This window comes from Scophthalmus maximus, chromosome 17 (genome assembly GCF_022379125.1).
Source record: "Scophthalmus maximus strain ysfricsl-2021 chromosome 17, ASM2237912v1, whole genome shotgun sequence".
NCBI classification, from domain to species: domain Eukaryota; kingdom Metazoa; phylum Chordata; class Actinopteri; order Pleuronectiformes; family Scophthalmidae; genus Scophthalmus; species Scophthalmus maximus.
In genome coordinates this window covers 20312501-20325000 of record NC_061531.1, presented here as the reverse complement: position 1 = coordinate 20325000, position 12500 = coordinate 20312501, and the positions used below count along the sequence as shown (strand labels likewise).

General features: G+C 45.0%; 2 protein-coding genes across 5 annotated transcripts in view; one reads left to right on the top strand and one right to left on the bottom strand.

Moving 5' to 3' along the window:
- Positions 1-6519, top strand: part of LOC118289093 (MBT domain-containing protein 1-like) — an 11843-nt gene extending 5324 nt beyond the window's left edge. For 3 of the 4 annotated variants that reach the window (XM_047328243.1, XM_047328245.1, XM_047328244.1), the window contains 9 exons: positions 43-98; positions 315-419; positions 797-944; positions 1031-1113; positions 1274-1511; positions 1708-1773; positions 2040-2228; positions 2720-2825; positions 3192-6519. In XM_047328243.1, the coding sequence (XP_047184199.1) occupies positions 43-98; positions 315-419; positions 797-944; positions 1031-1113; positions 1274-1511; positions 1708-1773; positions 2040-2228; positions 2720-2825; position 3192 (992 nt within the window). In that variant the 3' untranslated portion in view covers positions 3193-6519. The remainder of the gene's footprint in view (positions 1-42; positions 99-314; positions 420-796; positions 945-1030; positions 1114-1273; positions 1512-1707; positions 1774-2039; positions 2229-2719; positions 2826-3191) is intronic. The other variant, XR_007029888.1, reaches the window with a different exon arrangement.
- A 435-nt stretch (positions 6520-6954) lies between these two features.
- LOC118289189 (nucleoside diphosphate kinase B) lies at positions 6955-12088 on the bottom strand. Its single transcript, XM_035615990.2, has 5 exons — positions 11931-12088; positions 7970-8100; positions 7730-7831; positions 7401-7513; positions 6955-7179 (listed from the first exon to the last, which is right to left on the bottom strand). Exons 2-5 carry the CDS (start codon positions 8084-8086, stop codon positions 7062-7064), a joined length of 450 nt encoding a protein of 149 aa, XP_035471883.1. The 5' UTR covers positions 8087-8100; positions 11931-12088; the 3' UTR covers positions 6955-7061.
- Between the last annotated feature and the right edge of the window lie 412 nt (positions 12089-12500).

The following is a 12500-nucleotide window of genomic DNA, read 5'->3' as shown; positions in this document are numbered from 1 at the left end:
CCGCAGAGCTGCGCAGCACCGTGACTGTGTGTTTGCTTCCAGATGCATCGATGAAGCTGGACGCTCCGGTGGACGCTCCGGGGAAGCTGTTCGCCAAGGTGAGAGCGACGACACCCTCCGCCTCTCTTCTCCTTCTTTGGAAAGAAGGAAAAAGAAAACAAGTGTGTGTGTGTGTGTGTGTGTGTGTGTGTGTGTGTGTGTGTGTGTGTGTGGGGGTGTGGGTGTGTGTGTGTGGGGGGGGTGTGGGGGTGTGGGTGTGTGTGTGTGTGTGGGGGGGTGTGGGTGTGTGTGTGTGTGTGTGTGTGTGCGCGCAGGTGAAGGAGGTGGATCAGAGCGGCCTGTGGTTCGAGGACGGGATGAAGCTGGAGGCCATCGACCCTCTGAATCTGTCGGCCATCTGCGTGGCCACGGTCAGGAAGGTGAGGACTCGCCAGATAACCGCCTCCTAGTGGACACGTCCCACTCTGCCCGCAGTCACTAGCAGGAACTTTGTGCCGTATGTGTACCGTTCCACCCCTAGTGGTGACACAAGAAACAAAAAGATCCCTACGTTAGCAAGCCATGCTAACTGAGCAGTCTCGCATCGCTTGAGCGCTTGTTGCTGACAAGATCGTCATAACGACAACAACCAACTTCCAACAGTTTCCTGCTCGTGACTCACAATGTGCTTACGTGCCATGCTAGCTGTCCACGCTAGGACGCTAAGAGAATTATCTCTCCAGACTCAGTCTGATGTCACACTGTATTAAAACGATTTGATTGGCTGTTGCCTCGCTCCCCCCTCCTCCCCCTGCAGGTCCTGGCTGACGGGTACCTGATGATCGGTATTGATGGATCGGAGGCGGCTGACGGTTCTGACTGGTTCTGTTATCACGCCACGTCTCCCTCCGTCTTCCCCGCCGGCTTCTGTGAGATCAACGACATCGAGCTGACTCCGCCCAGAGGTACCGCTGCTGTGAACAGGTTCTGGTACCGAGTCGTAGAAGTGACAGGTGTCACCAGTTATCTTCGTCTTCCTCGTCTTCCTCAGGTTACACCAGTCTCCCCTTCACGTGGTTCGAGTACCTGAAGCAAAGCAAGTCTGTGGCTGCTCCGGTCCAACTCTTCAACAAGGTCCAGTCACTGATCACAGAACAGCCATGAAGCATTTCTTCATTTTTATATCTTGTCCTTATTTACACTCAAAAATAAGACCACACAGTTATAACATACATTTTATTAATGTTAAAAACGAGAGTTCGGTTTCAGCTGGACTTTAACTTCTCCCCGTCAGGACGTCCCCGACCACGGTTTCCGCCCCGGGATGAAGCTGGAGGCCGTCGACCTCATGGAGCCTCGGCTGGTGTGCGTCGCCACAGTAACCCGCATTGTCCACCGGCTGCTGCGGATCCACTTTGACGGCTGGGAGGACGAGTACGACCAGTGGGTCGACTGTGAGTCACCGGACCTGTACCCGGTCGGGTGGTGTCAGCTGACGGGATACCAGCTGCAGCCTCCTGCTGTTAACACAGGTGACACACACACCTGTGATCTTTTTAGATCTCTTATTATTCATCTATGAATCTTTTTTTTTCCAGTAATCCCTCTGCCCTCTGTGGAAATTACATCTTTACTTAAATTTAAAAAACTTTAAACAACATCTGTGGAGGCAAAGTTCCTCCAGCGAGATGCAGATGAACATGACAACATTCATTTTGTGTGTTTCAGGTTCCAGAGATCTACAGGCGTCCAAACAGAGGAAGAAGTCCCAACAGTACAAGGGACAGAAGAAAAGTGAGAGCACAGAGTTCACTCACGTCTTTAATGTTCGTCTGTGCATCAGTCACTCAATCAGATCTTGATTTGTACAGAACAACGTGACACAAAGGGCTCTGCAGAATGAAAACTACCAATATGATGATGCTTCCAAGTAGTGGAGGAATGTTTTGTTTCCTCCCTCATGAAATCAGTTACATGTCCAACAAATCTAAATGATTAGTCGTATAATTATAGATATGTTAGATCATTCTGCAACCTGACACTGTCCCCTCGTCTTTCAGAGAGGAAGCTGCCCATGGCTAAGCGACCTGTCAGTCTCTCTGGTACCGTGGTAACAGTCGTCCCCAGGAGTCTGTCAGGGGACGAGAACGAGACGCCGCCAGATTACCCATCACCCCCTGCTCCCGCCACAGCAGCCCAACCACCGTCCGCAGAGCCAGAGAGCAGCCGTCACACTGAGGCTGAGACAGGTATTAATACACACCTTTCTGTTCCTGTGAGGACCCTCAGTCACTCACAACGTCCAAATGTCCTCAAACGCCCAAATGTCCTCACAACGCCCAAATGTCCTCAAACGCCCAAATGTCCTCAAACGCCCAAATGTCCTTAAACGCCCAAATGTCCTCACAACGTCCAAATGTCCTCACAACGTCCAAATGTCCAAATGTCCTCAAACGCCCAAATGTCCTCAAACGCCCAAATGTCCTCACAATGTCCAAACGTCCTCACAACATAAATCACATGTATCAAATAGATTTCATTTGTTAACGTTAAAAACTAATTTTCCATTTATACAAAAGTGAGTCATGGAGTTCCACAGGGTTCTGTGCTGGGACCGATACTACTGTCTGTGAAAGACAGGCCGGTTAAAATCGGTCGGGCTCTAATTTTGATTTTGTATGTGTTGATTTATCAAACTGTTTCTCAGCCTGTGAGTTGCTCAGCGTCCACGTTTTCACAGGTTCACAGGTCAAAATTCACACGGAGGTAAACAACTTCTGTCCCGAGGCCACGGAAACAGAAACCAACGGATCCTCTGGAGATTTCTACGACAACCAGGACCCGTAGTAGGCCTCATCCATCCATCCATCCATCCACCATCCATCCACCATCCATCCACCATCCATCCATCCACCATCCACCATCCATCCATCCACCATCCATCCACCATCCACCATCCATCCACCATCCATCCACCATCCACCATCCATCCACTATCCATCCATCCACCATCCATCCACTATCCATCCATCCACCATCCATCCACCATCCACCATCCATCCACTATCCATCCATCCACCATCCACCATCCATCCACTATCCATCCATCCACCATCCACCATCCATCCACTATCCATCCATCCACCATCCACCATCCATCCACTATCCATCCATCCACCATCCATCCACCATCCTTCTCTTTTCTATTACAGGAGTTTTAAGCATCATGAATATACTATAATATATATAAGTATATGCGACACCTCTGTGGCCAAAAATCTGAAGAAGAGTTAGCGTTGGCATGTTGGTGTCCAGACCTGCCGACTGTTCTCCATCCGTCAGATAAGCAGAAGGGTAAAACTATCGCAACTGAAGAATCCGTGTTATCGGGAGCGGATCCGGACAAACGGGTCGATCCAGTGATGATTCTCTCTGTTGTGTAACATGGCGTTGGCCCGAGCTGAGGTTTGCATGAGGTGTGAAATGATTTTGGGGCTAATATTTGACTCATGCTCATTGAGGTAGTTCTGACTGGGTCATCACTCTTTTCTTTTCTTTTTCCAAAGAACAAAATATAATTTCAGCACGTAGATTTTTGACCTGGTGGGAAAAAGCCCTACTCTCTGAACTATGGCTGCACCTTCACACTCAGACGACAAACAAACTAACAAATGAAGAAAGAGAAAATGAAGGAGGAGAGTTGGTGTTGCTCTGAGAAAAGAGGAGAAGAAACACAATGGAATCACTTTTGTATTACGAGTTTCTTCACGCCGAGATCTTTGTTGTTTTAATGAAGCTGTCAAATTGAGATTAGCACTCATTTAAATACTGTGTGTGTGTGTGTGTGTGTGTGTGTGTGTGTGTGTGTGTGTGTGTGTGTGTGTGTGTGTGTGTGTGTGTGTGTGTGTGTGTGTGTGTGTGTGTGTGTGTGTGTGTGTGTGTGTGTGTGTGTGTGTGTGTGTGTGTGTGTGTGTGTGTGTGTGTGTGTGTGTGTGTGTGTGTGTGTGTGCGCGCGCATCACAATAAAAAATGCAACTTTTTCCAAATACGTCCTAATTCTATAAGTGGTCAAACGGAGCTCCGCCCCTAACTGCCCACAGGAGATTATAGTTTTCATGATCCTGTTCAAGTGGATCTAAAATAAAAATCATAATACATATTTATATTTATATAATTTTCTGCTTTTAATTCTTCTCTCAAATTCTGCGTCATATTTCACTGAAGCTGAACGAAACAAAAGATTCACAATTCAAAAGTTAGTGAACAAACCTTCAGACGATGTTTGATAATGACACAACGTGACACAACGCGATTGTATTTATACAACATTCATTTTAGGCTTTTTCAGAAAAACATACCCAGGTTGTCTCTTAACAATTATTGTTTTTAAGATTACGTTATATACGTCATAACGTCACGTGATGTAATGATGATAAATGTGAAACACTTTCGGACAAAAAACTTTACAAGTTTATGTAATTTTGAAGCTAAAAAGTTTTATTTATCTTGAATCACTAACTTGATACTATTGATAAAAAAAGTGTTTAATTAGAATGAGATTCAGATTCTTTAGAATTCAGTAGTTAGTAATCAAAATGATATGACAGATTATTTCAAAAACATTTTTTGTAATAGTATATTTGATTAAAAGAAAATTGTTATTAAGTTGATCAGATTTTAAGAAACTGATAAACACAACAAAGTTTAATTTAACAAAATATGTGTAGTTAAGTAATAAAGTTAATTTGATGAACTTTTTGTCAAAGCTTCGTGCTTTGTAACATCATCGATAAAGTAAAATTAACGTGTTTCTAAAATTGAATGCTACAAATATAAATATTTAGATTCATGAAAATGAATATAATTATATTCGTGCTGAAGTGTTAAAGTTAGTTAACATGAATTATAAACATATTGGATGTTTCATTGTAGATTAATTTGCAGTAGATTAAAGTGGACTCCTATCAGCCTTTATATATAATCAACAAACCAAAATATTTTCTATTTGATCAATAACTGCTCAGAATTATAACATTTTCTTGACGTGGATTGTGAACTTTTCTCTCTGTGACGTTCAGTGTTAGTTTGTCTGTAAATCTGAATGTATAGACACAATAAGATGTAATGTAAGTTATAAACTATCTTAGTGATTTTTTTAAATAACACATTTGAATGTGAATATTCTCTCATTTGTTTGCACGTGATTTTCGTCACAGCTCGATCCTTCGTGTCTCCGGACTCTGACTTTACTCTCTCGTGATCTAATCATAATCAATAACTGTTCAATATCACATGTAGATGACAGAGTTAATGTCTCCTGACATTTATTCAATTAATTTTCTTGTTAACTCAGAACAAAGTGACAATCTATCTTTAATTTTGTCAATGAAAACTATGAGAGAAAATGTTATTGCGTCATATTTGCGTCTCTTCCTGGCGTCACAATAATCAAATGATTAAAATGTGAATAAATCTAATATACAGTTATGTTAAGGGAAGTGACAAAATGAACCTTTTCATCTAGATGAATGTCGTCTGATCTGCCAGGAGAAGAAAAATTTACATATGATGAATATAGAACATGTAATAATGAATGCATGTATATAATATGTACTTTATAATGATCTAATTTCACAGAACGTACAACGTTTGACTGACTCATAATATTAATATAGTTTTGCCTTCAAGGAAATGGGCTTCCAAACTACTTCTGTTTTAATCTATAACCTAATCTGATCTATAATCTATAATCTGATCTATAATCTATAATCTATATGCAGCACAGATGTTCTAGTCTGTGGGTTTTAAACTCTGGTGTGTGAGCAGCCGTCAGTCGGAGCTTCTCGCACAATAAACTTCAAGCTGTTTATTAGTGTGTGTGTGTGTGTGTGTGTGTGTGTGTGTGTGTGTTATTTATATTATCACGGTGCTATGTGTGTCTGTAGATGATATAAACACTTTGATAATTTTTCTATGGGACGAACTCGTTGTTCTTGTTTGCAAAAGATTTTGTACGAGGCGAAAATGACTGATGTGAAATGTAAATGTAAATATTCATGTTTGACGTGTTGATGACTTGAATCTTCTGGATGTTGTTGATGGGTTTTATGGATTTTATAGAATGTTTGTGGGTTTTTAAAGTGAAAAGAGTCGTTTGGGATCCAAAGATAGAATCCAGATTTGAATAAGTCGGCGTCGGTTCTGCTTCATGTTTTTCAATATTGTTTTGTTTTCGTACATGTTGAAGTTAATGCAACAGAAATCAATATACAGCCAAGAGATGTTTCATAAACATAATGTCTGCAGAGCCGAAACCAAGACTGAAGAAATGTTTTACAAAAGTATCAAAAGGAGTTGATCGTGTCAATGTCTGTGTTGTTCACATAGATATGATATATATCATGTAAATGTACTGATGTTAACTCTTTTTTTAAAACATGGTGCAGTTTTTGGCGCATGATTGTGAAGAAATTATTACATGTGGTTGTAAAATAAATGACTCACGACATTTTTTAAGAAATAAAACAAACTGAGAAAATATTTGGAATGTCTTGACATTATTTCGATTTTTAAATTATTAGATCTCAATCTAAACGTCTATTTTTGTTATTTAGTTCAAAGATAATTTAACTTTAAAAAGCAAATATTTTCTTACATTTCTTTGATAATTATTTTTTCCAGACGTCTTGTTTATAATTAAGTTGTTTATATAATTTATATTTTAAAAAAACAACCAGATCCAAGTCAAACTGCACTGGGATGAATAAATGACCTGTTAGTTGTAAATATGAGAGAAATAAAGTGTTGGGTCGGATGCAGCTGGTACGGATCAGTGGGTTGCACCACTGACTGGTACAGGAGGCCGGGGTTTGAGTTCAGGTCGATGATTCTGCTTCTCTTTGGACAAAATGAATGTAATGTCATATTTTCTGAAGATGTTTCAGAAGCTTTGACAGAAACACAGAGATGTTGTCGTTGTTGTTAACAACATGAGACTTTATTGAAAAGTGCAACATGTCTGAGATTGACGAGAGGAACCAGGTCCGGCCGGCCGGTCGGTCGGTCGGTCGACGGGACGGGTCCTACTCGTACAGCCAGGCCTGGGCGCAGGAGGTGTAGGCGACGAACTCGTCGGCCTTGAACCACAGCTCGATCTCGGTCTTGGCGTTCTCCAGGGTGTCGCTGCCGTGGATGATGTTCCTGAGAGACGGGACGTTTTTAATATTCTCTTCGAAATATTACCACTCATTTGTCAGTTTCTTCAACTTCTGGTGGAAACTCTTTTACTAAACCAACAACGATCCTACTTCAGAATCTCAATGTTGTAGTTTTGATGAGTCCTGTAACTCAGTTCAAATTCACAAGAAGTATATTTCTGATTTAATATCATTATTCTGACTTTGTGCGTGAACGTCGCTCACCTGCCGATGTTGATGCACAGGTCTCCACGGATGCTGCCTGGCTTGGAGTCAGCGGGGTTTGTCTCGCCCAGCATCATCCTGGCCAGCTTCACGATGTTCTGCCCCTCCCACACCTGGAACACACACACACACACACACACACACACACACACACACACACACACCTGTCGTGTCAGGGTGGAAGCTCATTGTCCGTTTATAGGAAGTGATCACACATTTTTAGTTTCCTCCACCGAGGAGGTGAAGGTCACTGCTGCTTGTTTGTTTGTTTGTTAGTCAACAGGATTATTGATCCACGATCAGAGCGAGTACAGTGTGATGTGCGTTACCATGGCGAACACGGGTCCTGACGACATGTATTTGCAGAGTCCGGCGTAGAAGGGCATGTCCTTCAGATCCAGGTAGTGTTTCTTCATGTGGTCCTCGGACGCCTGAACACAACAAACAATCATTCAATTCATCAAACATGATACTGAAGCTCCGCCCCCATCTGATTCTGTTCACAGTGAAGTCAAAAGGAAATATTTGTTTTCTGTATGTCATTGATTCTGTCAGCGTGGTGGTTTTACCTGCATGAACTTGGCGGCGACGAGTCTGAAGCCTCTCTGCTCGAAGCGCTTCATGATCTCGCCACACAGACCCCTCTGGACGCCATCGGGCTTCACGGCGAGGAAGGTACGTTCCATGTCTGCTGAGGAGGCTGAGAGAAGACGACACAGACACGACCAATCAGAGACACGTCAGAGAACATGTCAGAGAACACGTCAGAGACACGTCAGAGACACGTCAGAGACACGTCGGAGACACGTCAGAGAACACGTCAGAGAACACGTCAGAGACACGTCAGAGAACACGTCAGAGACACGTCAGAGACACGTCAGAGAACACGTCAGAGACACGTCAGAGAACACGTCAGAGAACACGTCAGAGAAACGTCAGAGACACGTCAGAGACACGTCAGAGAACACGTCAGAGAACACGTCAGAGAACACGTCGGAGACACGTCAGAGACACGTCAGAGTCACATCAGACACACGTCAGAGAACACGTCAGAGAACACGTCAGAGAACACGTCAGAGAACACGTCAGACACACGTCAGAGACACGTCAGAGACACGTCAGAGAACACGTCAGAGAACACGTCAGACACACGTCAGAGACACGTCAGAGACACGTCAGAGAACACGTCAGAGAACACGTCAGAGAACACGTCAGAGAACACGTCAGACACACGTCAGAGACACGTCAGAGACACGTCAGAGACACGTCAGAGTCACATCAGACACACGTCAGAGAACACGTCAGAGAACACGTCAGAGAACACGTCAGAGAACACGTCAGACACACGTCAGAGAACACGTCAGAGACACGTCAGAGACACGTCAGAGACACGTCAGAGAACACGTCAGACACACGTCAGAGACACGTCAGAGACACGTCAGAGAACACGTCAGAGACACGTCAGAGACACGTCGGAGACACGTCAGACACACGTCAGAGACACGTCAGAGACACGTCAGAGTCACGTCAGAGAACACGTCAGAGACACGTCGGAGACACGTCAGAGACACGTCAGAGACACGTCAGAGACACGTCAGAGAACACGTCAGAGACACGTCAGAGACACGTCAGAGTCACGTCAGAGACACGTCAGACACACGTCAGACACACGTCAGAGAACACGTCAGAGAACACGTCAGAGAACACGTCAGAGACACGTCAGAGAACACGTCAGAGAACACGTCAGAGACACGTCAGACACACGTCAGAGACACGTCAGAGACACGTCAGAGTCACGTCAGAGAACACGTCAGAGACACGTCGGAGACACGTCAGAGACACGTCAGAGACACGTCAGAGACACGTCAGAGAACACGTCAGAGACACGTCAGAGACACGTCAGAGTCACGTCAGAGACACGTCAGACACACGTCAGAGAACACGTCAGAGAACACGTCAGAGAACACGTCAGAGACACGTCAGACACACGTCAGAGAACACGTCAGAGAACACGTCAGAGACACGTCAGACACACGTCAGAGAACACGTCAGACACACGTCAGAGACACGTCAGAGACACGTCAGACACGTCAGAGACACGTCGGAGACACGTCAGAGACACGTCAGAGTCACGTCAGAGAACACGTCAGAGACACGTCGGAGACACGTCAGAGACACGTCAGAGACACGTCAGAGAACACGTCAGAGACACGTCAGAGACACGTCGGAGACACGTCAGAGAACACGTCAGACACACGTCAGAGACACGTCAGAGACACGTCGGAGACACGTCAGACACACGTCGGAGACACGTCGGAGACACGTCAGAGACACGTCAGAGAACACGTCAGAGACACGTCAGACACACGTCAGAAAACACGTCAGAGACACGTCAGAGACACGTCAGAGACACGTCAGAGACACGTCGGAGAACACGTCAGAGAACACGTCAGAGAACACGTCAGACACACGTCAGACACACGTCAGAGAACACGTCAGAGACACGTCAGAGACACGTCAGAGAACATGTCAGAGAACACATCAGAGACACGTCAGAGACACGTCGGAGACACGTCAGAGAACATGTCAGAGAACACGTCAGACACACGTCAGACACACGTCAGAGAACACGTCAGAGACACGTCAGAGACACGTCAGAGACACGTCAGAGACACGTCAGAGAACATGTCAGAGAACACATCAGAGACACGTCGGAGAACACGTCAGACACACGTCAGACACACGTCAGAGAACACGTCAGAGACACGTCAGAGACACGTCAGAGAACACGTCAGAGACACGTCAGAGAACACGTCAGAGACACGTCAGAGACACGTCAGAGAACACGTCAGAGACACGTCAGAGAACACGTCAGAGAACACGTCAGAGACACGTCAGAGAACACGTCAGAGACACGTCAGAGAACACGTCAGACACACGTCAGAGAACACGTCAGACACACGTCAGAGACACGTCAGAGAACACGTCAGAGACACGTCAGAGAACACGTCAGAGACACGTCAGAGACACGTCAGAGAACACGTCAGAGACACGTCAGAGGACACGTCAGAGACACGTCAGAGACACGTCAGAGACACGTCAGAGAACACGTCAGAGACACGTCAGAGACACGTCAGAGAACACGTCAGAGACACGTCAGAGGACACGTCAGAGACACGTCAGAGACACGTCAGAGAACACGTCAGAGAACACGTCAGAGACACGTCAGAGACACGTCAGAGACACGTCAGACACACGTCAGAGACACGTCAGAGACACGTCAGACACACGTCAGAGACACGTCAGACACACGTCAGAGACACGTGTGCAAATTTACACTGTGAATCAAGAATCGTCCTGATCGCCCCCTGGTGTCTGGCTGCAGTACAGGTCATAAGCCCCGCCCCCTCAATGTCATGTGAGGTCGTTCTTATCACTGATGTTTGTTCACAAACATTTGCTGGACGTGGTTCTGCTGACGGAGCTCAGAACCACCGGAGACAAACACCTCAGCTAATTTTCCAGCTGGTCTCCGTCCAGCGAGAAACATCGTCTCACGTGTCCTGCGAGATGTTCACTCTGACAAAACTCTTTGACCTTGACTCGTTTTCACAGTTTAAAAAGAACAACATTGATTTATCCATTAAACCTGCTGCAGACGTTCATGTTCCCCAGAACATGAACCACATCGCACAGGTTTGTGTTGAAGTATTTTAATCTGCTCTGGTTCATTTGCCCTCGAGGAGTTTTGTGCACAAATTTCATCCTCAGAACTTTTTGTTCTGCAGCTAAAAACCAACGAACCCAAACTTTAAAATCACCCCAGAGTGATTGTTCTCCGACAGAGAACAATCAGCTGTTCACGTAACACGAGTCGGTCTGCAGACAGCTGCGGAGTGGGAGGAGCTGAGAGTAAGAATATAACGTCTAATCCATTCAAGTCAGAACATTTATCATTAAATGTAAATGGACAAAAACATTTGACCCCAGTTTTAGAACATTTACACTTTGGAACTGAGACGAATCTAAACGCCTGTCACATCAGATATACAGAATAAAAACACGTGGATGTTTGGTCTCCTGCTGCTCTGACGTCCGACTTCATGGACTGAAATGTTCTTTGCTCTTCGAGTGTCTCGGACCTGAACCTCCAGCGTCTCATTCAAATCTTTATCATATAAAATGATATGAAAAGTGAAAAGGACACAAAAAATACTGTGTGTGTGTGTGTGTGTGTGTGTGTCTGTGTGTGTGTGTGTGTGTGTGTGTGTGTGTGTGTGTGTGTGTGTATGTGTGTGTCTGTGTGTGTCTGTGTGTGTGTGTGTGTGTGTCTGTGTGTGTCTGTGTGTATGTGTGTGTATGTGTGTGTATGTGTGTGTCTGTGTGTATTTGTGTGTGTGTGTGTGTATGTGTGTGTCTGTGTGTATGTGTGTGTGTGTGTCTGTGTGTGTGTGTGTCTGTGTGTGTGTGTGTCTGTGTGTATGTGTCTGTGTGTGTGTGTGTGTGTCTGTGTGTGTGTGAGATATCTACCTCGGTTTAGAGAGTTGAGGAGAACTTGTGAAGTCGACTTGCCGGCAGCGGGGATGTGATCACCGAGGACGAGCAACTGGAGAGGAGCTGTATTTAAAGGGTTGACTGTGGGGGGGGGGGGTCCCTGTGTGTGTGTGTGTGTGTGTGAGTGTGAGTGTGACTGTGAGTGTGTGTGTGTGTGTGTGTGTGTGTGTGTGGACAGCACGAGGGCTGACTCTGTGTCATTGGTTGACAGATGGGTTCAGTCGTCCAGCATGTGAGTGTCTGGATCTTGTTTCTTGAAGTCTCATTTTTCCAGAGCGTCGTCGGTCTCTGAAGACAAACGTCCAGAGATTCTGACAAGAAACAAATATCTTTACTTTTGAACGACGTCGTCACTTGGACAGAAAAATATCTTCACTTTGCAAAAACCAATGGCCTTCACATATACTTAGGATATTATCTACGAGTGTCTAATAAGAATATGAGATATGAAATATGAAGCGAGTCAGTGAGTTCTGTCTAAGTTTAGTTGGACACATGAAGCTCTGCTGACACACAAGGCTTCACATACATGTGGACAGTTCACAT

What these genes read in the sequence shown, in the direction of transcription:
- LOC118289189 (XM_035615990.2), bottom strand. Translation starts at nt 8,086, where the DNA reads ATGGAACGTACCTTCCTCGCCGTGAAGCCCGATGGCGTCCAGAGGGGT. An exon ending in TCGCCGCCAAGTTCATGCAG is followed by an intron (nt 7,832 to 7,969) that starts GTAAAACCACCA and finishes TGTTGTGTTCAG; the next exon opens with GCGTCCGAGGACCACATGAA. An exon ending in CTGTGCATCAACATCGGCAG is followed by an intron (nt 7,180 to 7,400) that starts GTGAGCGACGTT and finishes CCCGTCTCTCAG; the next exon opens with GAACATCATCCACGGCAGCG.